Below are 21929 nucleotides of genomic sequence, written 5' to 3'. Positions count from 1 at the left end.
AACTCATATCTGCAAACTGCTCAAGGTGAATTATTGTGATCAATTTATAATCAATTTTACTCTGTTTTGGGAGAAAAAAAAAACATTTCTTTGTGGGGTTTTGGAATTTGAAACATTTTCATGAGGAAGTTGGCTGAATTGAATCAAATCTGTGGTTTGTTTATCTTCAAGCAGAGCTGGCGAAACTAAATTAAAGCTCTTAATTTTTTCTTTTTTGTCAGATGAAAACATTGATTAGATTAAATGGAAGCTATATTGATCTTAAAATAAGATGGGGTGGAATAGTTATATGAGAAATGTCAATGAGATTCTCTCAAAAGTGCGATTATTCATAGATTTTCAGTCACCACACGTTTTTGACAAAATATTTTATAATGTTGGCACGAGAATTAGCGTTAAACTGTGAGGTGTCAGAGAATTCGAGTTCCAATTTTGAGAGAGTATCATTCTCATGGTTTTGGATGCATTCATTCACGAAATACTTTTGATACAACGATACATTTGCACCAACCCATGGAGACTTTTAGACTACATATGTTAGGAGTAAAATGTTTAGTATAAGTAACCTCTCTCAAACAATGAAACCCAACGTGAGTCCTCACGTTGATCAGTTTGGTGTACCATCCTTATCATCGTATCTAACAATTTATATTTGCTTTGAAGTGCTTATTGTAAAACCAACCTGCCCCCTGCCTTCACTAAATGCAATTTAAAAATGACAAATTACACAGCACGTCCAAAATAAAATCTGGTGGTTCTTCAAGCTAAATACCGCTCCATATCGATATGGTAAGAAACACGAGCTAGCTGATGAGTCACACCATTAGCATGACGACCAATATAGGCTTCATAATCTCCATTGATCTAATTCAGCAATTGCTTAATGTTATCAATCACCAAACCCATCGAAAAGGTATCATGACTCAAGCGAAAAATTGTTGAAACGATATGGAGGGAACTATCAAGTGATCTCATTCAAAAGTTCCTTATTTTACCGTTGTTAGACTAATTTAAAAATAACGATTTGAATTTGAATGCATATGAAATACAATGACCGAGCTAACTTAAATTCATCATCTCAAATACGTACTCCGGGATTATTAATTAATGAATATTTTAGGACTCATTTCTAGGGTGTAGGGGATTACGACTTGGGATCAAATTAGCCGCTGAATTCGGAATAAATTTGTAGTTTTTCCAGAAAGATCACAACCAGGCCTAGGAGGAGGAGGGGGAGGAGGTTTGACCAGATAATTTTGTTTGACCAGGTTTGTTGGGTACTTAGATTAAGAGATTAAGAAGCTTTAAACAGGCAATAATACTAGTACAGCTGGATAACCGTACCAGGACAAGGAGGTAAATTCATGATTAGATTCCGTTATTCCTTATGTTCCTCACCACTCACAGACTCAAAACCCTCCAAAGTTAAAAAAAATGGAAGTTTAACGAAAAGTACATGGTACTGTTCACCTTAACGAAAAACCACATTTTTACACTAAAAAGTCAATCCTGGTACTATTCACTTTACCCTTTATTTTGTCCTTATCATTAAAACTCAAAGTTTTCAAACCCTTTTCATTAGTTTTCCTTAAAAAAAATGGAAACAAAACATACCAGTACCACAAACTGGATTTGGATCCTCTCCCAAGCTAATGGAGAGGATCCTCCTGACCAGTTATCATGAGCCGTTGGATAAAAATTCAACGGCTATAATTATTATAACTTTAAAGGGATCTCCTATTTGTAGCCGTTGGATAAAATCGAACGGCCCATGATAACTGGTCAGGAGGATCCTCTCCATTAGCTCAGGAGAGGATCCAAATCCCCACAAACTAATCTTTACTAATTAATAAAACATTCATTGTCAACCAATATTTTATGAAATTATCAATTTAACCCTCTAATTAAAATAGAACATGAATAAGAAATATGGGGTAGAAATGTAATTTCACACAATTAAATTTTGTTTGTTTTTTTTCAAAACCTCACATACATGTAATCTTAACTATATTTAATTATAAATAAATAAAAAATAAAAAATTCCCACTTCTATATTCTCTATCACTCTCTTAATCTCTCATTCTATTTCAAAAAAAAAAATAAAAATTTTTCCCAACACACTGAGTACCCATATGCTAATATTACATTAATTTAAGTAAAACTTTGAGATTTTAGCCTCTGTTATGCATCCCCAGCTTAACTCTCAATGTGGTCCCCTAGAAGCACACACCTGTCAAAGTGGGGCCCACCAAGCTTCAAATAATATTACTATTAATATTTAAGGGATAAATCTTACGTTCCATCGATACTTATGAATGACAAGTAATTGCACTTTAAATTACCATGACTAACACATTGGGTAGCTGTAAATAGTGTAATGAAAAAGGAGGGTTAAAAAAATAAAAATCAGAAATCCAAAGGTGGAGAAGGGAGGTGATTTGGAAGTGGGGTCCAGAGGAATTAGAGTTGATGTGCAATGATGCAGATGGAAGGGTGATGGAGGTTAGGAGCATAATGAGTTTCTTCTCAAAAGAAATGAAAGGGGGTTATTGGGTTAGTTGGCACTGAGAAAAATGAGTGTGCAACAGCAAGGAGAGGTCTAGAATAGTTGGCAAATGTGTCAGTAATTTTTATTTTTTTTAAAGTATGTCAAAGATGGGAAGCAGGCAAACTTGGCCTTGAAGAGAAGAACCTCTCCAATTTTATAATTCCCAAAAGAAAACAGAGGGAAAGCATTATTGTATTGGAAAAATTGCAGACAAAGAAAGCTCAAAGTAGAGAGAGGGAGAAATTACAAGAGAGTAAAGTGTGGAAGGAGAGAGAGAGAGTGAGGGATTAGGTTCTGCAATAATTTTTCCAACCAGAGCAGTTGGCAGTGGTTATTTTTTGTTCTTTTAAAATCATACATGTCATCTGTGAACTTGGGCAGGTAAGCAAAGTCTCACTCTTTTTTTCTATAGCTCCATAGCTCTCTCTCACTCTCTCTCTGCTGCATTGTGTGTGTGATCTATATAAAAAGTTTGGAACTTGATGCTTCTTTTGCTGTTTGTTCAAATACCCAATTGGTGAACTGAGATTTTCCTGTCAAATTTGACCAAGAATTTGATTATTTTGGAGGTAAAATCAAAAACCCAATTCAGGGACTGAGCTAAAACCCTGCCCATTTTCTATTCCTTCACAATTCAAGCATAAATTTGATGCCTTTTGGTCTTTCTTGGAGTACCCATCGGAGAATATCTCAAAAGGGGTTCTGCAACTTTCCTTTTTCTCAGTTTCTAGGCTTCTAGCTTTTGATTCAAAACTTGCAAGAGCTAGTTGTTATTTCCTGATAGGTAATTTGGCGGCCATTTTTATTATAAATTATTATTATTATTATTATAATATTCGATTGCTTGAAGCTCGGAGAGATTCTCCTTTCTCCCCAATTTTGGTCATAGTTTGAAGAGTTTCAAAACGCCCTTTTCCATCAATCAGATTGATGTTTGATTGAGTTGAGGATTAAAAAAAAAATTGAAAATTTAGCTCTCTCTCATATATATAAAGAGAAAAAGGGAATCTGCTTTCTTTTTGTTAGTCTGGTGAGCTGTTGCTTTAGCTAATGTCATTGTTTGTCCATGTCTTACTTTATGCTCTGAAAGGTTCACTTTTCTTGTCTGTGGGGAGCATATTCTTTTGTTTATTTTTCCCTTCCCTGCACTAGAAGCTTGATCCCTAGGGTTTTTGAGGTCAGTAGGGTGGTGCAGCATAAGATTTTATGCCTGGTACACTGGATTTATCCTCTCACTTTGTGTCCATGGGATGCTGCAACAAGAGGCATCTGTTGCTTTAGCACCATAAAGCTGCAAAGGTTACTTGTTCCTTGTTGAGTCTGCAAGATATCACCAGTCAAATTTGGTCAAAGCCATCCACTTTCCCTTTAGTTTCTTAGATTTCTTTTATCATTTGAATAACATATAGGGTGGTGGTGGAGGACTCCATAGTTTTGGAGGATTATAACTTCTGAGTTGAGAAAATGGGAGGTCATGACAGTGAGGATGTAGGGTTTCAGCATAGAAATAATGGGAGCCTGAACTATCCATCTTCCGGGATGAACACGAATCCGCTGCCCGAAAAGGTTTCGAGAATGGCGATGAGTTCTGTGTCCATGTTTAAGCCGTCAAATGGGGCTGACCCTTTCTTTGGTTCTGGTTGGGATCCAATTGTTTCATTGAGTCTGAGTGATCATTTTGGCAGTTCTACGGGTATTTCCCACAGCGAATTTCCCAATCCACCTTACCCCATTGCGATGGAGAATCAGGGAATGAGTAGCACCTCCCACCTTGTTCAATATCCATCTGATTCAAGCTATGCTGGGATGATGCCAAAGCTTCCTCCATGTTTTGGAAGTGGGAGCTTCACAGAAATGGTTGGTTCTTTTGGTGTCTCTGAGTGTGGCCAGATTGCTAACTCTGGGTGTCCTCCGAACTATAACCCGAACAGGGAGGGGGGCACTTCAACAATCGGTGCCCAATCGCACGATGATCGCCAAATTTCTGAAGAGAGTGCTTTAGGATCTTCGCCGAATGGAAAGAGAAGGAAACGAGTTCCCGAATCCAACTCTGCATTCAGTCCAAATAAGGTAAATTGCTATGCTGAATTTGTGTAAGTTTTTTTATTGATTATTTATCCCCGTGATGTTAATTTCTTTGTTATCTGTAATAGAATGCTGATGGGGAACTTAACAAGGATATGTCTGGGGAGAGCTCTGATTATCTGAAAGAACAAGATGAGAAGAAAGCAAAAACTGACGAAAACGCAGCTGCAAATCTGCGCGGTAAGCAGATGGGCAAACAGACTAAAGAAAATTCTCAAAGCGGAGATCCAAAAGACAGTTACATTCATGTTAGAGCCCGAAGGGGCCAGGCTACGAATAGTCATAGCCTCGCAGAAAGGGTGCGTTCTCATTACTATATACATATATACACGCATCAAATTAGTTTATTGAAGCAATATAAGTTTCTGCTTGCAGGTAAGAAGAGAAAAGATTAGCGAGCGGATGAGATCGCTTCAAGAACTTGTTCCGGGATGCAATAAGGTATTGATGTGTTTGGGAGTTGGTCAGTTTTATGATTGTTCTCTTATGTTATATATATATAGAATACTGATCAATTTAATAACCAATCACTTTTCTAGATTACTGGGAAGGCTGTAATGCTTGATGAGATCATCAATTATGTGCAGTCTCTGCAACAGCAAGTTGAGGTATGATATTCTGCAGTCTAAAATGAGGAACTACTTCCGTGTTTTGTAGAAAAAATTAATCCACTACGTTTATAGTTGTCCTGCTATTTCTGCTAGTCGAAAGCTGAAACTAGATAACCGTGTCCGTGTGCATGATTGTGAAATTTAGTACCGTGGTTGTCTACCCCTGAAATGTTTTATGATTCAGTGAAGGTTTGCTTTCTTTAATGTTTCAGTTTTTATCAATGAAACTTGCGACCGTGAATCCAGAACTTAACATTGATATTGAACGGATTCTATCCAAAGACGTAAGTTCATAAAATGCTAGTATTACTCAATAATTTTGTCAATTACAACAAAACTATTAGTGAATGTATTGAACTTTATCTTGGTTTGCCTTCTCTGTAGATTCTTAACTCGAGGAGTGGTGGTGGAGCTGTCTTCAGGTTTAGTCCTGGAATCGGCTCTCCTCACCCATACCATCCCGGTATGTTCCATGGAAACTTGCCAAGTATGCTAACTTCAGCTCCAGAATTTCCTTCCTTGCCTCAGGTAATTTGAATTGAGAGACTTCAAATCATTCCTTTTTGCTTGTCGAAACATCGGTTGAACTAATGCATGTGATTTTGCAGAATGTATTAGACAACGAGCTCCAAGGTCTTCTCCATATGGGTTTTGATTCTAGTTCAGCTATTGACAATATGGCACAAAATGGTAAATAACCCAAATTCATGTTTGCAAATCACTTTCAAAGTTCTTGTGTCTTAGCTTTCCTCTAACCTTGACACGATATAATGTTCAGCAGGCCGCTTGAAACCAGAGCTATAAGATTGAGAACAGATTATGGTCTACTCCCACCCGAAGGATGATTCAAATTTTCGGTTAACTGTACTTGACACAGCTAGAGAAGAAGAAAAGCGGGAAAGAAAAGGAAAACAAAGGTTATTTCGGTTGTATAGGCTCTCTCGTTCCTAATTGTTTGTTCTTCGAATTTTTAGCAGAAGAAGATGACTTTTGTTATATTACAAAAGATGTGTATAATGAGACAGCAAGGCAAGAGGTTTGATTGGTGATGAAGCTTTGTTGGTTGGTGTTTGTAGAAATAGGACTTTGCTTGAAGCTTTCTTAGGGTCTTATTTTGGGGGGAAAAACTGTGAAACAATTGTTTTTGTAACTTCCTCTAAAAAATCTCCGTTTCTCTTGCAATAAAGTACGAGTTATGTTTCTGCAAGTTCCGGTTGTCAATTTAATGCATCAATAGAAATGGTTATAAACTTCAATAAAAAATAAAAACCGACTTATAGCAGGTTCAGAGCGGCTCTATTTGTGCATATTTTTGCCACCAGCCTTTGTGACCCAGGAAGAAAAACCACAGCAGTTTCAGTTTTGTGGTCCAAACTAATTTTTGATAGATATTTTTGTGCTATATAAAAGCAATGAGTTTGATACCAATTTACAGGCCTAGTTCAACCTGATATGGCCTTGTTTGATCTGTAGAATTATATTTCTAACATTTGGATTGAAGAAACGACGTTTACAGATAAGGTTTTCCTCCAATGTTAGGTGCTCAACCTTCAATTGAAATTGCAAAATTTCACAAGAGAGAGAAACATATATACCATTTATACATGATCAGAGTAAAGCATCAAGATGATTGCCCTTGAAATTGTAAAGTAGCTTGTGTTTTGATGTTTGAAGAAGCAGATTTTCTTACAAAAAAGAATGACTACAAACAAAAGAATGAAAAATAAATTTGAAAAAAAAAAAAACAAACAATGAACATGCATCACTAATTCTCATCTGTATTTTTCTCATAGATGATATCCTTTCTCCGTTTATAGCACAACTATTCTTGTTCTTCCGGGTGGAGGGAGTCCGGAGGGTGGAGGACAAGCAGGAAGAGAGCAACACTCTCGGCCCTCTCGACGACCTTCTCCCAAGGAGTCTTCTCTCTCGGTTGTTCTACTTAGATACGGTGTTTACCACCCCGGCTTGTCTGTGTCTCAATCGGCCATATATCGCTATGAAAGTTTATTGCTTTCCCTTTTTATTCTACCTGTTCGCCGATTAGGTCTAAACCGACCAGCAGGAACGATACTCCCTGAAACAACAAGAAGTAGAAGTGGATACCCTGAGCAGACAGAAGGCTCCTCGCCGCAGCAGTTAGAAGGAGGAATGCCAATGCCAACTCCTTTGTGTATATTCTGTTGTGCTTCTTTTTCTTGGAAGCCCTTTGCTCCTGCTGTCTAATTACTTCCTTCATTTCAACAAGGTCCGGCACTGAGACCCCCCTTTGATGCTTTGGCTTCTCAACTAAGGAGGTGAGATCGCCCTCTGAGGAACGGCCGGATTTCTTAGTGACAACCCACTCGTATGCGCTGCCAAGCTGAAACAGGCCGGAGATCATAGCGTTGAATTTTGTTACCGACATGGTGTTCTCAAAGAGAAGGTAAGGAACAATGAAAGGGAAGGCTTTTGGGGCTGGGAGGATGTTGAGAAACGACATGGTGGCGGGGATGTAGCATACAACCCACGCTGGTAGCTCGGCCTCTGGGATGAACATTGTCATGGGGAGAATTATGCAAAAAAGCGTAAACGAGTAGAAGGGTAATATAAGTTTCCGGAGCAGAAAGAAGAGAAAGATCAAATTGAATTTCTTGCCAATGCTGATCTGCGACAAGCAAAGAACAAGATATATATTAGTTAACCGCAATCCACAACAATTCCTTGGCAAGCAAAAGCTGCAAAACAACCTTAATTGAACAAAGGGACAAGTAACACCCAAAGGATATATACCTTAGATTTTATAATAGCGGGCAAACAGAGGCGAAATAATTGCATAGGCCCCGAGTGCCATCGGTGTTGTTGCTTCCGATAAGCTTCATAAGACTCGGGTAATTCACACTGGCACTGAGCACATAGAAGATATAGCACTAACAACCATTAGCCAACCATTGAAACAGTGGAAGTAAACCAGTTTTAACAAAGGATTAATAAGGACTAAATAGTACCTCGACGTCATTGAGGAAAATGAATTTCCATCCGTGGAGGTGGGCACGAACAGCAATATCCATGTCCTCGACAGTGGTCCTCTCCAACCACCCACCAGCTTCCTCCAACGCCTTTATCCTCCACACACCAGCTGTCCCATTGAAACCGAAGAAATTAATGAACACGCTGTTCACTTGTTGCTCAACCTCAAAGTGGAAGGACAAATTAATGTTCTGCAGCCTTGTGAGTAGGTTCTCATCCTTGTTCACAAAGGACCACCTAGCCTGAACCAGCCCTAGTTCATCATTGCCCTGAAATTTTCAATAATTAACCAATTTTAGTAATTAAGGCTATCCTAATCGCAATAATTAACTGCCTCGTCTCATTAAAAGCAACAATCTTTACAATAATGCAGTTCGAACAGTCTCAATCAAAGTCTAACAGATTATGATTAACAACATAATTGGCAGCAAGTAGGGTTTACCCTGAAGTGAGGCACTGTTCTCTTGAGGAAGTCTGGGGTGGGCTGAAAATCTGCGTCAAAAATCGCCACGAATTCATAGTCTTTGACATAGCTACAATGCATTGCAGACTTGAGATTACCAGCCTTGTATCCGTCTCGAATCACTCGATGCCGGTACAGAATGTTGGCTCCCTCCTGCTGCCACTTATGAACTTCCTCTTTGATCAGAAACTGCGTGGTTGGGTCATCCGAATCATCGAGAATTTGAATCAACAGCTTAGATTTCGGCCAGTCCAAATTGCACACTGCAGCAATTGACGTCTGATAAACCTGATTTTCCAAACAATCTACAATCAGCCAAGAACAAAATGCACAAAAAGCGTACAATTAAAAGTTACTGAGCTACAAAAATTCGTAAATTCAGTAAATTTACCTCCTTTTCATTGCACATGGGGATCTGAACAAGAACCATGGGGAAGTAACCGGTTTCCCCTGTTTCGGGGTCGAAAGCGTCTTCTTTTGGGACCGGTTTGATATTCTTGAACCGGATCCAGAAGCAACCCAGACAGAGGATTAGCCTATCCAAGCTCTGAATCATGAACAGAACAATGCAGGAACTGGCGAGAAACTGCAGCGGCGGAGCTAAATATTCAACCCGGAAAAATACCCATTTCGAATAAACCCAATCGAATGCGCCCTTAACCCCCAATGGCGACGCCCACAAATACTCCAGCTGCAGATGCGGCGCCCCAAAGTGCCAGCCTTTGAAATACGCCGCCACCTCAAACCCCAGAAGGAGCACCGACAGCCACAGGATCATCTTGATGCAGAAATAGAACCGGCTCCGGACGGCCGGGTTTTCGACTTCCCTGACGCTGGCGGGCCCGACGTCGGCGTCGGTGTCCATCCTGCCGGAGGCGATGCGGCGGCGGATTGCGGATGCGAGGCCCAGCATTGCGGAGCCAATGGAGGTGAGGCAGCCGGCGGCTCTGTGGGCTCTGAGGAGGAGGACCCAAGTGAACTGCTTGGCGTTTTTGCCACGGACCCGACCAGGCGACTCGGAGATGAGGAAGTCCTTGTCGGTGGGGCCTTCGAGCTCGACCATGGACCAGTTGGGGTTCTCCATCTTGACGACGACGGGAGTGCCGCGGTGGGTGTCTTTATTATTATTCCACCAGCTGAAGGAGGGCGCCATTTTTATTGGTGTGAGTTCCTCTGGGTGTCTGATCTCACGAAACCCAGCTCAGAAACGAACCGAAACGTTTCTATTTTTTTTGTTTGTAAATTTGTCGATTTTTGGGTCGGAGCCAAAACCCCTTTTCGACCGCTTGAAGATGAAGAGACCCAGAAGGCAGAAAAGGCTACGAGTTTGGTCTCATTGTCAGGAAATGTAGAGAGAGAAAGCGAGACAAAGGAAAGAGAGAGAGAGAGAGAGAGAGAGAGAGATGGGGAAGGAGAAGAAGGACGCGTGGTGGAGAGAAAGCAGAGCGAGGCGTCTCTAAATCATTGCCAAATTCGGTGCTGCCGAGTGTAAGAGAGAGAGAGAGAAAGTGATTGAGGAGAGAGAAACAACAACAGGAACAAAGGTTGCGACTTTTCCTGTGGGGGCTGAGGCCAAATGCGCTACCATTCAATTTACAGCTTGCAAATGAGGACTCTGGGACGCAATAAAAAGAAGAAGAAGAAGAGAGAGAAAGATACAGAGAGAGGGAGAGGAGAAATGAAAGAGATGGTAATCGTAACAGCTCAACACGTCTTTGATTTTGATTAGTGAAACTAATTAATTAAAAAATATCAAAAGAGGAGGCAAGAAAAACAAAAAAAAAAAAACTTGACCAAAAAATATATATAATTTATTTGTATTGATTCGCAGAACCCACGTTCCCGAAGGTCAATGTCTGGAATTGATCCTTTTTACCAGTAACAACATTCCCAGATTTTCCTTCTAAACTTTTCACCAAACCGGAAAAAATAAATTAATTTGGGATAATTTGGGTTCCGTACAACAACAACAAAAAATCCAGTCAATCAAACTGTGCAGAAATTCAGAAAAAAAGGGCAGTTATTAACCGGATGTCCGACAAAAAAAAAAAGAAGACAATTTCTCCTTTTTTTTGTTTTTTTTGTTTGGGTGGTTTTGCTCTTTTTTTTCACCTACCGCTTTTAAGGTATAATAATATCAGCAACGACCAACAACGTAAGCCCTAACCCTGGAAATTTCCTTCGTACATGTAAAAGGAGCATCTTTTTTTCTGGGAATTTTTGTTTTTGTTACAATTTACAATTGAGAAAAATGGGGAAGGAGAATTTACAGAGATGTTCCGGCGCGGTGGAAGGTACGAGGTGCTTCGTTCCTCCTTCCGAATCCGATTGGAATTCCATCTGGATCTGGGTGGCTCCTCCTCCTCCTCGTGTGAATTCAGAGCTCATAATTTTTACTTTTTGACCATTTCTCTCTTTTTACTTTTTGATGTTTTAATCTGAGAAGAAAAATAGGAAAAAAAAAATAATAAGGAATAATAATAATAATAATATTTCAACGAAAAAGACAGGGTATCTACCTACCACCAAATAAGTCTTGATGCGACAAAAAGTGAAATGGTTTTTTTTTTTTTTTTTTTTAATATGGTTTTTTTTATTGTTTTGTTTTGTATTTTGTTAATTATTAATTAATGGACGGATGGTAGTTCTAAGCTTCAAATGAGCTCGTTTCGTTAGGGAAAAGGCAGCTACATAATTATAATTAAGGGAATTTTAATTAAAAGCTTATTGTACTGATTCTTTTAAATAAAATCATATTTTTACATTAAAAAAATTAATCTTGGTATTATTCACTTTACTCTTTATTTTATCATTATTGTTAAAATTCAAAATTTTCAAGTATTTTTCATTAGTTTTTCTTATAATTAATAGGTACAAGTAAAGTAGATTATAATTTGTAATGTTAAGTGCTATGCTTGATAATTCAAATGAAATAAATTAAGTAATGCCACAATTTTTTTATTTCTATTATTAAAATAAGTTTATCGTAAATTTTTTTTCAACAAAAGTTTTTCATAATTTATTGAATCTAAATAATTACAACCCTTGAGCTGGAAAATGTATTAGTTTGATGAGCAGTATTTATAGCATATTTTTTAAGTTGGATCTTTTTTTGGTAAAATTTTAAGTAGGATCTTGGTATTCTTTTACAACCTATTTGGTGACACGAAAGAGATTGAGCTTTGGAGATAAGATTGAATTGGCATGGACTTGTAATTCATGAGCAAGAATAGATTGGACAACTCATTCTATTGTGAATTCATAACACATCATGTCTAGTTCTGTCTATCTTACATTTGACACAACAAACAACAAAAATTTATATACCAAATGTCATAAGGTGTGCAAAATCGTTCTCTTGGTTTCAGTTAGTTACGTTAGCGTTATGATTTCGTTCTTGTTGATCTGATAATTGAATTATTACTTAAGTATTAATAAACGTACTCATTTGATGACACATCATTTAATTTATAAATTTTATTTATAAATTGATCTCCCTATCATTTTCTAGCAAATAAATGGTTAGAATAGTATTCTCGAAAGACGGCTGATCTTGACACATAAGAACGATGAGGTAAGGGCACAAACCGCCATTGACGTCCAGGTTTCCATAAAATGTGTGCGCGATGACGACCGGAGGATGAGACACGTGGAACGTCGGTGGTGCATTAATCATAAACTGGTTTTCCACCCCTCAGCCGGCACTGGGCCACACACAGCTATTTGAGCGTAATTCCCGGCCCCTTGCCAAATGCCAAGTCATCCAACCCTTTTTTTTTTTTTTTTTTTTCTAATTCTGGAAAAGGAAAGAAAACCTATGCAACATGCACGTAGTTACTACGTAAGTGAATAGTTAAGATCATAAGACTACGTAGTTCCCTCTGTTTAACTGTAATTATATTTGCATGAGTTGTATCGATAACGGCATGTTTTATCTTAAACATGTTACCTATAATAATATTGACACTTTACGATGGTTCGTTGAGCAATGGCTACAAATATCACATCTTTTTACTGTATTAGTGTACTATATCATGTCAAATAATGAATACAATAAACATTTAGTGAGATCATACGTTAATTGATGTGTTATGTACTTGTCACATTATATGATACTACAAAAATACAGTTTCTCTAACTTTTTTTTTTAATTTGTCAATAGAGAACGTATGTCGAATCATAGAGTGACAATGGCATGTTTAGTAAATGATATGATGGTATTTTATTTATGTAAATATAAGGTATTCTAACTTTTATTTATGGAAAAATGATATGACAATATTTCATTTTTGTAAGTATAAATTATCACCCATTTTTCTATAAGAAAGTTTAGTAAATAAACTTGTAACCCACTTCATATTTACATAAATAAAATGTTATCCTATCATTTTGCTAGCAAATTTAATCAGAAACTTATTCTTTAGAACAAAGTTGAGGCGTAAAATTTATATACCAAATGTCATCACCATACGTATTTTCTTATCAAATTGTTTTGCATGTTTAGATTAAGTTTAAATTGTTTAGATTTACGTACGAAAACATAATTTGTCATATACACATGGATTAATGATGGAATTAATGATTCCATAAGCAATTTTAGAGAAGATGCCATGCAACGGGACACTAATGACCCAATTATACAAGTTAATTTGTGGATGACAGCTCTACTTTGTGATGGTCTTAGCTTTTAATTAATACTTTAATTATGTAAAAAAGGATTAAGAAAAGTTAAAAGTTCTAAAAGTTGGAGGACATGTAGGACCTCGACGTGGTATCTTTATTTATCTAATCACGATTTGGTGACGGGTGAGATCAAAGAGCACAGCCCTTAATCCTTAATTTATGTTTAGGGATCATAATTACAGTCCAGGTGGACGGTCTATTGCAATTTTGAAATACTATATTTATATATTTAGTATTTGATATCATCTGCGTCGGCGCAAACACAAACCGACACTGCTCTCGTCAAATCCCTAATCAATGATTAATTACGATTATTATAAACCCATTAGTTTTGGAAAATAAAAAAAGTAACTTTCAAGTAAAGCTAGGATCCTAGGGATACTCTTATTTAATTCGAACAATTTCGTCAAATCATTTATATTCAAAGGGTTTCATATTTTTAGTCTAAGATAAACATAAAAATACTAAGCAGACCAACTTAAAAGAAGAAAGCAAAATAAAAAAGCACAATAGCTTGTATGGAAATGCTTTAAAATGACTAGTACTTTTAGAAAAAATATTTTTTTGTTCCCAAAATACGTTGTTTTTTTCTCAAAATTTATTCTAAAAACATTTTTACAAAAAATGCTTTTAACTATTTTAAAAATAAAAAAAAACTTCTAAACGAGCCATGACAAAAAAGGGAGAAAGTTACAAATGGAAAATGGTGGTTGCATTGAAAAATGGCATGTCGTTTTCTAATAAATTTTTTAACGTGCAGCTCTTAGCCTTTTCTGTGCGTGGTTTCATGCTGTCCATGTCTTCATCATTCCCTCAATTTTGTATTGCTGCTAATGACTTTCTGAGGATCCAAACAGTCCAAGTTCATTGTCGTTCTCTTGCAGATGGAAACTGGACAACCATAATGTATAGTTTTTAGATTGTTTAACATTTCAATTGCTGTTTTAATCAAGTCAACAAATATTGCTTTCTTTCCCAAGTTCTTCTATCATTAGAACGTGATTAGTGTGATGTGTTTTGATTTATTCGGATTCCCAATCAGACACATTATCGTTACTAATCCTTTCTGCTTTCACCAACAAAGCAAAAGAAATCAGACGATAAAGAAGAAGAGTAGCGTTATTCCCGCGCCTAGTGTCTTATCTCCTCACTCACTCTTCAATGAAATTTTTAATTACAAGTTTGTTCATTTGTTAAATGATTGAAAAAGATATATAATAATAATAAGTTAGGTGTGAAAAGGTAATAGGAGCTCTAGACTTATATTGTGTTGTGAAAGGAAAGGACAATATGTAGGTCGCCAAAAAGATAATAAAAGATGAGGATAGAATGAATCCTGGAATGTAGATCCCCTTTCCATTGAAGGGTAAGAAGCAAGCATCTAATATGATTAGATATTGATGATAGTTATTGGAGTGCATAATCATACAACAACATAATATTTGGAGGGTCATTCGTTTGTTAGTAAAGTATCGTCGAAGAAGACTGCATTGTTGGTAAAATAGCGTTTAAATTAGGAATAATAGTGGGTGGAGAAATAGCATACTAGAGGTTATTTAGGAATAATAGTTGGTGAGAAAATGTCTGACCACTGCCCGGTTATTATCAAAACGGAGTTGGATGGGAGGAAGGGAAGAAAACTTTTCAGGTTTGAAGTTTTTTGGGCGAAGGAAGAGGAATGTAGGAATTTGGTGGAAAATTGATGGGCCCGGCTGATTTGTGGGGATGTCCAAAGGAGATGGGTGAAGAAAATCGATGACTATCGATCTCTCTTGATCAAATGGAGCAGAAACAAATTAAAAAAAAAAGAGATTATAGATTGAGGAGTTACTCAGACAGTTGGGGGAACTTCAAATGAATTGGAGCACAAATGTATCAGAGATAAAAGAGAAGTCTAGACTTATTGATACTCTTTGGGCTCAAGAGGAAAGTTTCTGGCACCAGAGGTCTAGGGTAAAATGGTTACGGGAAGGAGATGCGAACACTAAGTTTTTCCATCAATCCACTCTTCAGAGACGCAGACGGAATATGATACTAAAGTTAAAAGATGGTGAAGACAGTTGGATGGAGAGTCCCACCCATATCTGGAAGCTGGTGGATGATCATTTTCTCAATGTTTTCAAATCGAGAGGACCTCGGGACTGGGGAAACTTGCTGGAAGGCATAAATATTGGAATTACAAATGAGATGAATCTGACTCTCATGGAGTCCTGACTCTCATGGAGTCAGTTTCCTTGGAGGAAATAAAGGAGGCTGCTCTTCAAATGGGGGGTTTCAAAGCTCCAAGTCCGGATGGTTTTCAAGGGATTTTTTACCGGTCTTTCTGGGAGATTATTGTGGAAAATGTCAACAATCTAGTGAAGTCTTTATTGCAAGATGTGGTCAGCCCGACGGAGATAAATAATACCCATATTGTGTTGATCCCCAAGTTTTCGAACCCAAAGTTAGTGTCTCATTTCCGACCCATAAGCCTATGCAATTATTCTTACAAGGTGTTATCCAAAGTTCTGGCAAACAGGTTAAAAGTCATTCTACCACAGATTATTTCTCCTTCTCAGAATGCTTTTGTGGTGGGAAGACAGATACAGGATAATATTGGGATAACACATGAGGTGTTTCATTTTTTGAAAGGGTGCAAGTCGAAAAACAAGTTCGAGTTGGGTATTAAAGTAGACATGCAAAAAGCTTATGATAGAGTCGAATGGGACTTCCTGGAGGCAACAATGGAAAAATTGGGTTTCTGCAGACAGTGAAGGAAACTTATCATGGGATGTGTGACTTCTGTCAAGTTTGCTGTCATTCTCAACGGGCATTCAGGAAAAAAGTTTGCTCCGTCTAGAGGTCTACGACAGGGCGACCCTCTATCACCGTATCTGTTTCTTTTGATTGGAGAAGTTTTATCCAGATTGATCCAAGTTGTGGTGGAAAACAAGTCTTTGGATGGTGTGAAATTGGGAGTCACTGGGCCGGTTCTATCCCATATTTTCTTTGATGATGATATGCTAATTTTTTTTAGAGCAAATGTGAAAAATTGCAGAAATCTTGTCAACCTCCTTAGGTTATTCTATGATGCTTCGGGTCAGGAAGTAAACTTGCAAAAATCCAGTGTATTCTTTAAGGCGAATACTCCGGTGAAAGTTTATGAGGAGTTGGGATCTATTCTTAGCATGCCGGTAGTTGACAACCTGGGTACTTATTTAGGTGTCTAGGCTTTATGGGGACGCTCAAAGAAACATGGCCTTGCTTATGTGAAGGGGAGAATTTTAGAGAAACTACAAGGGTGGAAAAACAGTACCCTTTCGAAGGCGGGCAAGGAAGTCCTAATTAAGGCGGTTGTTCAGGCTATACCTGCATATCCAATGAATATCTTTAAATTTTCGGCTATGGTCTGTGAGGAGCTAGACACTTTGGTTGCTGGTTTTTGGTGGGGAAACAAGGGTGGTGACAATAAAATTCACTAGGTGTCGAATAAGGTCTTGGGCCTCCCTAAGAATTTGGGGGGTTTAGGCTTTCGAAACTTCATGGAGTTCAATGATGCGCTACTAGCCAAACAATGTTAGCGCCTTCTTTGTAAGCCATCCTCACTGTGGGCTAGAGTGATTAAGGCTCGTTACTTCCCCAATTGCTCTTTCTTGGATGCCAAAAAAGGGGGTAGGGCCTCTTGGGCTTGGAGTAGCCTCCTTACGGGTCGAGATCTTCTTATTAATGGAACTCACTGGCAAATTATGGGTGGTCAGGATGTGAGAGTCTGGGTTGACCACTGGTTATCCTCCATTCCATTGGGGCGTCTTTCTCCGCTTGGTGAGGCTATGGTGACTAGAAACCTTCGTGTTTGCTCTCTTATTTGTCCTTAGTCTCGTGATTGGGATATCATTTTTCTGCTTCCTTTCTTTTCAGTGGCTGATCAAGAGGCAATTGAAGGTACGCTTATTGGGGATATTAGTAGAAAAGATCGTTTGATTTGGGCTGCAACAAAAAATGGTAGGTACACGGTAAAATATGGGTATAGATCGTTGCAATCTAGGTTTCTGAGCGTGAGAGATCATCGCCTACCTCATGTTCGATCTATCCCGGATGAGCTGTGGAATTGTATATGGAAGGTCGATGTTCCACCAAAGATCCGCCATTTTCTATGGAACTCTCTGCACAATATTTTGGCAACTAAAGCAAATCTGTACAAGAGGCGGTCTACCACATCCCTCACCTGTCCTATTTGCTTGGGCGATGATGAAACTGTTGAACATTTGCTCATTCTCTGTCTGTGGGTTCAAGCTGTTTGGTTTGGAGGGGTTTTGGGTTATAAGATAAACAGGCTAGCTATTAACTCTTGGATAAGTTAGCTGCACGCTATTTTTAATCCTACTATTGGTAATCCTACTGAGTTGTTATGGATCCAAAGGATAGTGGCTTACATTTGTTGGTATATTTGGAAAGCCAAGTGTGCTTTTGTGTTTAACCAGGTGCGAATCAACCCTTTAAATGTTGTTTTGGCCATCTCTAATGCGGTGGGGTCTTTCCTGGCTGTTTCCAATAGTTCGGTGGTTAATAGGGTTCGGGAGTGTGTCGGCCAGGTTCCAGGTCGAGCCACTTTTTGGTTTCCTCATCCTCCCCCTTTTACTAAAATAAATGTTGATGCCAGCTAGTTCAAGATGTCGTGTTCCGGGTTTGTGGGAGTGGTTTTACATGACGCTGAGGCACATTTCATTGTAGTAGCTCGATACCACATTCGGGCCCCTTGTGATGCTGCTGTCGAAGCTATAACTTTGCTTCACGAATGTGAACTGGGTGCAGCTTTGGGTTTTTCTGAGGTAGTTCTGGAATCTGACTCTTCCGAGGCGATTTCTTGCCTCTCAAATTCTATGGAGAATGGCAGTTGTGAGGCTTTTCCTATTTTAGAAAGGGTGAAGCTCTTGGGGGAAACCTTCCAGAATTGTCACTGGTCTTGGGTCCCAAAATCAGCCAATATGGCAGCGGATGCTCTTACGTCGCGTGATTCTGCGGAGCTGTGTGATGTTGTTTGGGTCGATAGGCCTCCATCTTCGCTGGTTTTTGTTTTAATCAATGATGGTCTTCCATGTCCTCATTAGCTGTAGGCGGTAATGTAGGGGGTGACGATTTTGCTTAGTTGAAGCGTCTCTGTATGTAACTCCTTACACTGTCTTCCTACTTTATCCTATCTATTGTTTGCCTCTTTGTAGGCTCTCTTGTTTCCTCTTTTGCCTATGTGCCTTGGAATGCACTTTCCTGTTCTTCAAAAAAAAAAAAAAAAAAGCATTTTTATTTTTTAGCTTTTTTATAGCGGAAGACACAAAAACCATCTCCAACCAAGGGCTAGGCCAAATGGCTCTTGGTCCCCATCCGGCCAAAAATGGGAGAACCGGCTAAAGGGTTGGCCAAGAGCAGCCAACCCTCCAGGGCCAGAATGTCAAGCTTGACATTTTGCTAGCCCTCAATCTTAGCCCATTTGAATGCCAACAACTACTTGCCATCAGCATAACACTAGCTAGCAACAGCTAGTTGACATCATGCTGCCGTTAGGTTACCTTTGAAATTTGATTCTTTTTTTACGAATTTAAAAAAAAAATCTAATTTTTATTCCTATAAATATCTAAGTCATTCATACACCATTTCTCACATACTTTTCACCATTACATACTATCTTACCTCACTTTATTTCAATTCTTCACATTCTATTATCTTACATCTTCCAATAATCTTTCCTTTAATTTTTTTCAATAATTTTCAAATGGCCAAATATGCAATGAAAGGAAGGGCTTAGACCCAAAAAGAATATGAAGCTTTTTGCAGGTCTTATAGATGGGTCTCGAAAGATAGTGTCAATGATACTTATCAAACAAGTGAAGGTGTGTGAATTCTACCCCAATATCCAGTCAATTTATTAACATTGGAAGCTGAAGATAAGAAGTATCACGTAAATAAGAATCATATCTAAAATTTGCACAACCAATTATATCTCGACACGTGGCACTCGAAATCCTATAAAAAAATTTATTAAGATTACATAAAGATAAGAAATCTAGAAAGTTACTCACTTTAGCAAACGTGTCACTCGAAATCTTATCCGAAAAATTATTGAGATTACATAAAATATAAGAAATATGGAGAGTTACTCACGTTAGCGACATATGTCATTCGAAAATTTTATCCAAAAAAATATTAAGATTATATAAAGATAAGAAATCTGGAGGCTTATTCATTTGGCGATAAGTGACACTCAAAATATGTTTGAAAACCTTATCTTAATATGGTAGTTTAATTTAAGTAACCGTATTAATTCAATTAAAATAATAAATTATGTTTGGTCTATGACCATTTGGCCCTCTCGGTTGGAGATAGTATAAAATATAGCATGATATTGTTCATTAAAATATAATTTATTGCAGGGCTATAGGGCTAAAGGAAGCATTTTGGCCATCTTTTGGTTAGAGATGACATAAGAATTCCTACTAAAAACTCTTCGTTTTTGAATCACAAAAATTTGTGTTTATGATCAAAATAATTCATATTACGAATCATTCTGTAAAAATCACAATGCCGCCATAGATCATGAGATTGGGAGTTTTCCTACGCAAATAATGACGCCCTCGTTCATGAAATGAGTAGTCGAACTTTCTCAACAAAATAAAGACTAGATACCGTTGAACCCAACGATCGTAATCTAGTAGGTTGATTGTCTTCCGTTTAGGCATTTTGGCTGGATGTAGGTTGGTGAGCAGACCGAAGATACCAAGCTAGGGTCAAGTGAATATGGACGTTGTCCAAACTTTAAAGTAATTTGAAACATTTAAGCGCCGTGAACATTTCAATCAAACATGGCCAAATTAGAGGCCGCTCCCACAAATGGTCCAAAAACTTTTGCTGTCGCGTTCTGTTGTGATGGGCAAAATACTCATGGGTTTGTATAACCGCCGTTACCTGTCTATTTAAAGTTCACGGTTACGGATATGGGTAACAGTTTAGACGAAAAAACAGTTATGGGTATAACCGTTTATATGTGAAATTTAAATGAGCGGTTATAAGTATTACCCGCGATTATAACGGGTATCCATCGGTTATGGGTATTATCCGCGGTTATAATGGATATCTATTTACCCATTTAATTTAATATATGTAAAATTAAAAAATAAAAATAAAAACCTTAAATTTTCAATTTCTCCGCTAGAGTCTGAAACGTCCCGTCCCCGCTCATCTCTCCCTCCTCGCTGCCCTCTCTCATCTACGCCGCCCTCTTTCTCATCTATGCCGCTCATCTCTCTCTCTCTCTCGCGGTTTCTCTTTGGTTTCAGTTTCCATATTTTCTTGCATTTTCTCAGAAACCAAACACAGCATCAAATTTAATTTTTCTTTTTAACTATTATTCAGTGATGGGTTTTGATTGCTTATTATTTCAAGTTTCATGAATTGAGTTTCTCTAAGAATTGCAATATTTTTATGAATTTTTGTACTTTAGCAATTGATGAAGCTTGAATTTCTATATAATTGATCACGTGTTAAAGATTAATCATATTCTTTTTTTTTTTGTCAATGGAGAAAAAAGGGTCTTGATATGATTTTTAGATGTTTAGTTTATGTTCGGTAGCCTTCTAACGTTGTATTTTATAGGATTAAGTATTATGTTTTCTATGTTTGATGAGCTAAAATGTCGAAAAAATGGGTCTTTGTTAATGTTGTATATGTTGTGACACAAAATGCAGTGTATGACTGTGATGTTTAGTCGTCTATCAAGCATTCGAAATTCCCGAATTTTGTAATTTTCAAGTTGTTAAAAAAATAAACATGTAGGCAGGTGAAAAAATGGGTAAATGGGTAAAAAAAGATAAACGGATTCAAAAACGGGTAAATGATTATGGTTAAATGGGTAAACGGTTATGGTTATGGTTAAATGGGTGAACGGTTATGGTTAAATGGGTACACGGTTATGAGTATGGTTAACCATTTATAAACGGTTATGGGTATGAGTATAAACGTTTATGCAATTACCCAACGGATAAGCGGTTATGCGACTATGAACATAAATAGTTATAGGTAAATAACCACAATTACTCGCTCGCCATAACCATTACACATCCCTAGGTCCACCCCATTGGTTTAAGGTGGCTGTCTATTTCTGAATCATAACTTCAGACAACGTCTTCATCCTCAAGGGACCATTTCTTGTGGAATATTATTATTACATCAGATTTATGGGTATTTTTTTTCAAAAACTTTTAAATGGGTATTTGTTTTTAAGGAAAACTAATTAAAATGGCTTGAAAACTTTGAGTTTTAACAGACAAAATAAAGGGTAAAGTGAATACTATCAGGATTGACTTTTTAGTGTAAAAATATGGGTTTTCGTTAAAATGAACAGTACAAAAAACTTTTCTTTAAAGTTTCCTTGTTTTTATAGGTCGCTTTGACACTAAAATATTATATTCCAGCCTTGGAGCAACCCATAAAAACAAGACTAAAACCATAACTAGAAAAAGATGAGAAAGATAATCTAGAATAGTAAATTTAGCCTGAACTT

General features: G+C 37.7%; 2 protein-coding genes across 7 annotated transcripts; one reads left to right on the top strand and one right to left on the bottom strand.

Moving 5' to 3' along the window:
- Positions 1 to 2493: 2493 nt before the first annotated feature.
- Positions 2494 to 6451, top strand: LOC103455860 (transcription factor bHLH74). 6 transcript variants are annotated; one of them, XM_008395467.4, is made up of 9 exons: positions 2494 to 2929; positions 3958 to 4618; positions 4702 to 4932; positions 5009 to 5074; positions 5173 to 5241; positions 5457 to 5528; positions 5629 to 5772; positions 5853 to 5934; positions 6023 to 6451. In XM_008395467.4, exons 2-9 carry the CDS (start codon positions 4013 to 4015, stop codon positions 6046 to 6048), a joined length of 1296 nt encoding a protein of 431 aa, XP_008393689.2. In that variant the 5' UTR covers positions 2494 to 2929; positions 3958 to 4012; the 3' UTR covers positions 6049 to 6451. The 6 variants fall into 6 exon arrangements, with proteins under 6 accessions (XP_008393689.2, XP_070669258.1, XP_070669259.1 ...); XM_070813157.1 differs by having other exon boundaries at positions 2499 to 2929; positions 6026 to 6451; XM_070813158.1 differs by having other exon boundaries at positions 2500 to 2929; positions 4234 to 4618; positions 6026 to 6451.
- Positions 6452 to 6822: 371 nt separating this feature from the next.
- Positions 6823 to 10491, bottom strand: LOC103455861 (probable xyloglucan glycosyltransferase 12). Its single transcript, XM_008395469.4, has 5 exons — positions 9108 to 10491; positions 8696 to 9004; positions 8232 to 8522; positions 8017 to 8130; positions 6823 to 7891 (listed from the first exon to the last, which is right to left on the bottom strand). Exons 1-5 carry the CDS (start codon positions 9867 to 9869, stop codon positions 7268 to 7270), a joined length of 2100 nt encoding a protein of 699 aa, XP_008393691.2. The 5' UTR covers positions 9870 to 10491; the 3' UTR covers positions 6823 to 7267.
- Between the last annotated feature and the right edge of the window lie 11438 nt (positions 10492 to 21929).

This window comes from Malus domestica, chromosome 15 (genome assembly GCF_042453785.1).
Source record: "Malus domestica chromosome 15, GDT2T_hap1".
NCBI lineage: Eukaryota > Viridiplantae > Streptophyta > Magnoliopsida > Rosales > Rosaceae > Malus > Malus domestica.
This window is presented reverse-complemented; position numbering and strand designations above follow the sequence as displayed.

Bases quoted from the DNA above. Each gene is read 5' to 3' on its own strand.
- LOC103455860 (XM_008395467.4), top strand. From the start codon at position 4,013: ATGGGAGGTCATGACAGTGAGGATGTAGGGTTTCAGCATAGAAATAAT. The intron at 4,933-5,008 runs GTGCGTTCTCAT...TTCTGCTTGCAG, and splicing joins GTCATAGCCTCGCAGAAAGG to GTAAGAAGAGAAAAGATTAG. The intron at 5,935-6,022 runs GTAAATAACCCA...TATAATGTTCAG, and splicing joins TGACAATATGGCACAAAATG to CAGGCCGCTTGAAACCAGAG.
- LOC103455861 (XM_008395469.4), bottom strand. From the start codon at position 9,869: ATGGCGCCCTCCTTCAGCTGGTGGAATAATAATAAAGACACCCACCGC. The intron at 8,131-8,231 runs GTACTATTTAGT...CTATGTGCTCAG, and splicing joins TTTTCCTCAATGACGTCGAG to TGCCAGTGTGAATTACCCGA. The intron at 7,892-8,016 runs GTATATATCCTT...TGCTTGTCGCAG, and splicing joins CCGCTATTATAAAATCTAAG to ATCAGCATTGGCAAGAAATT.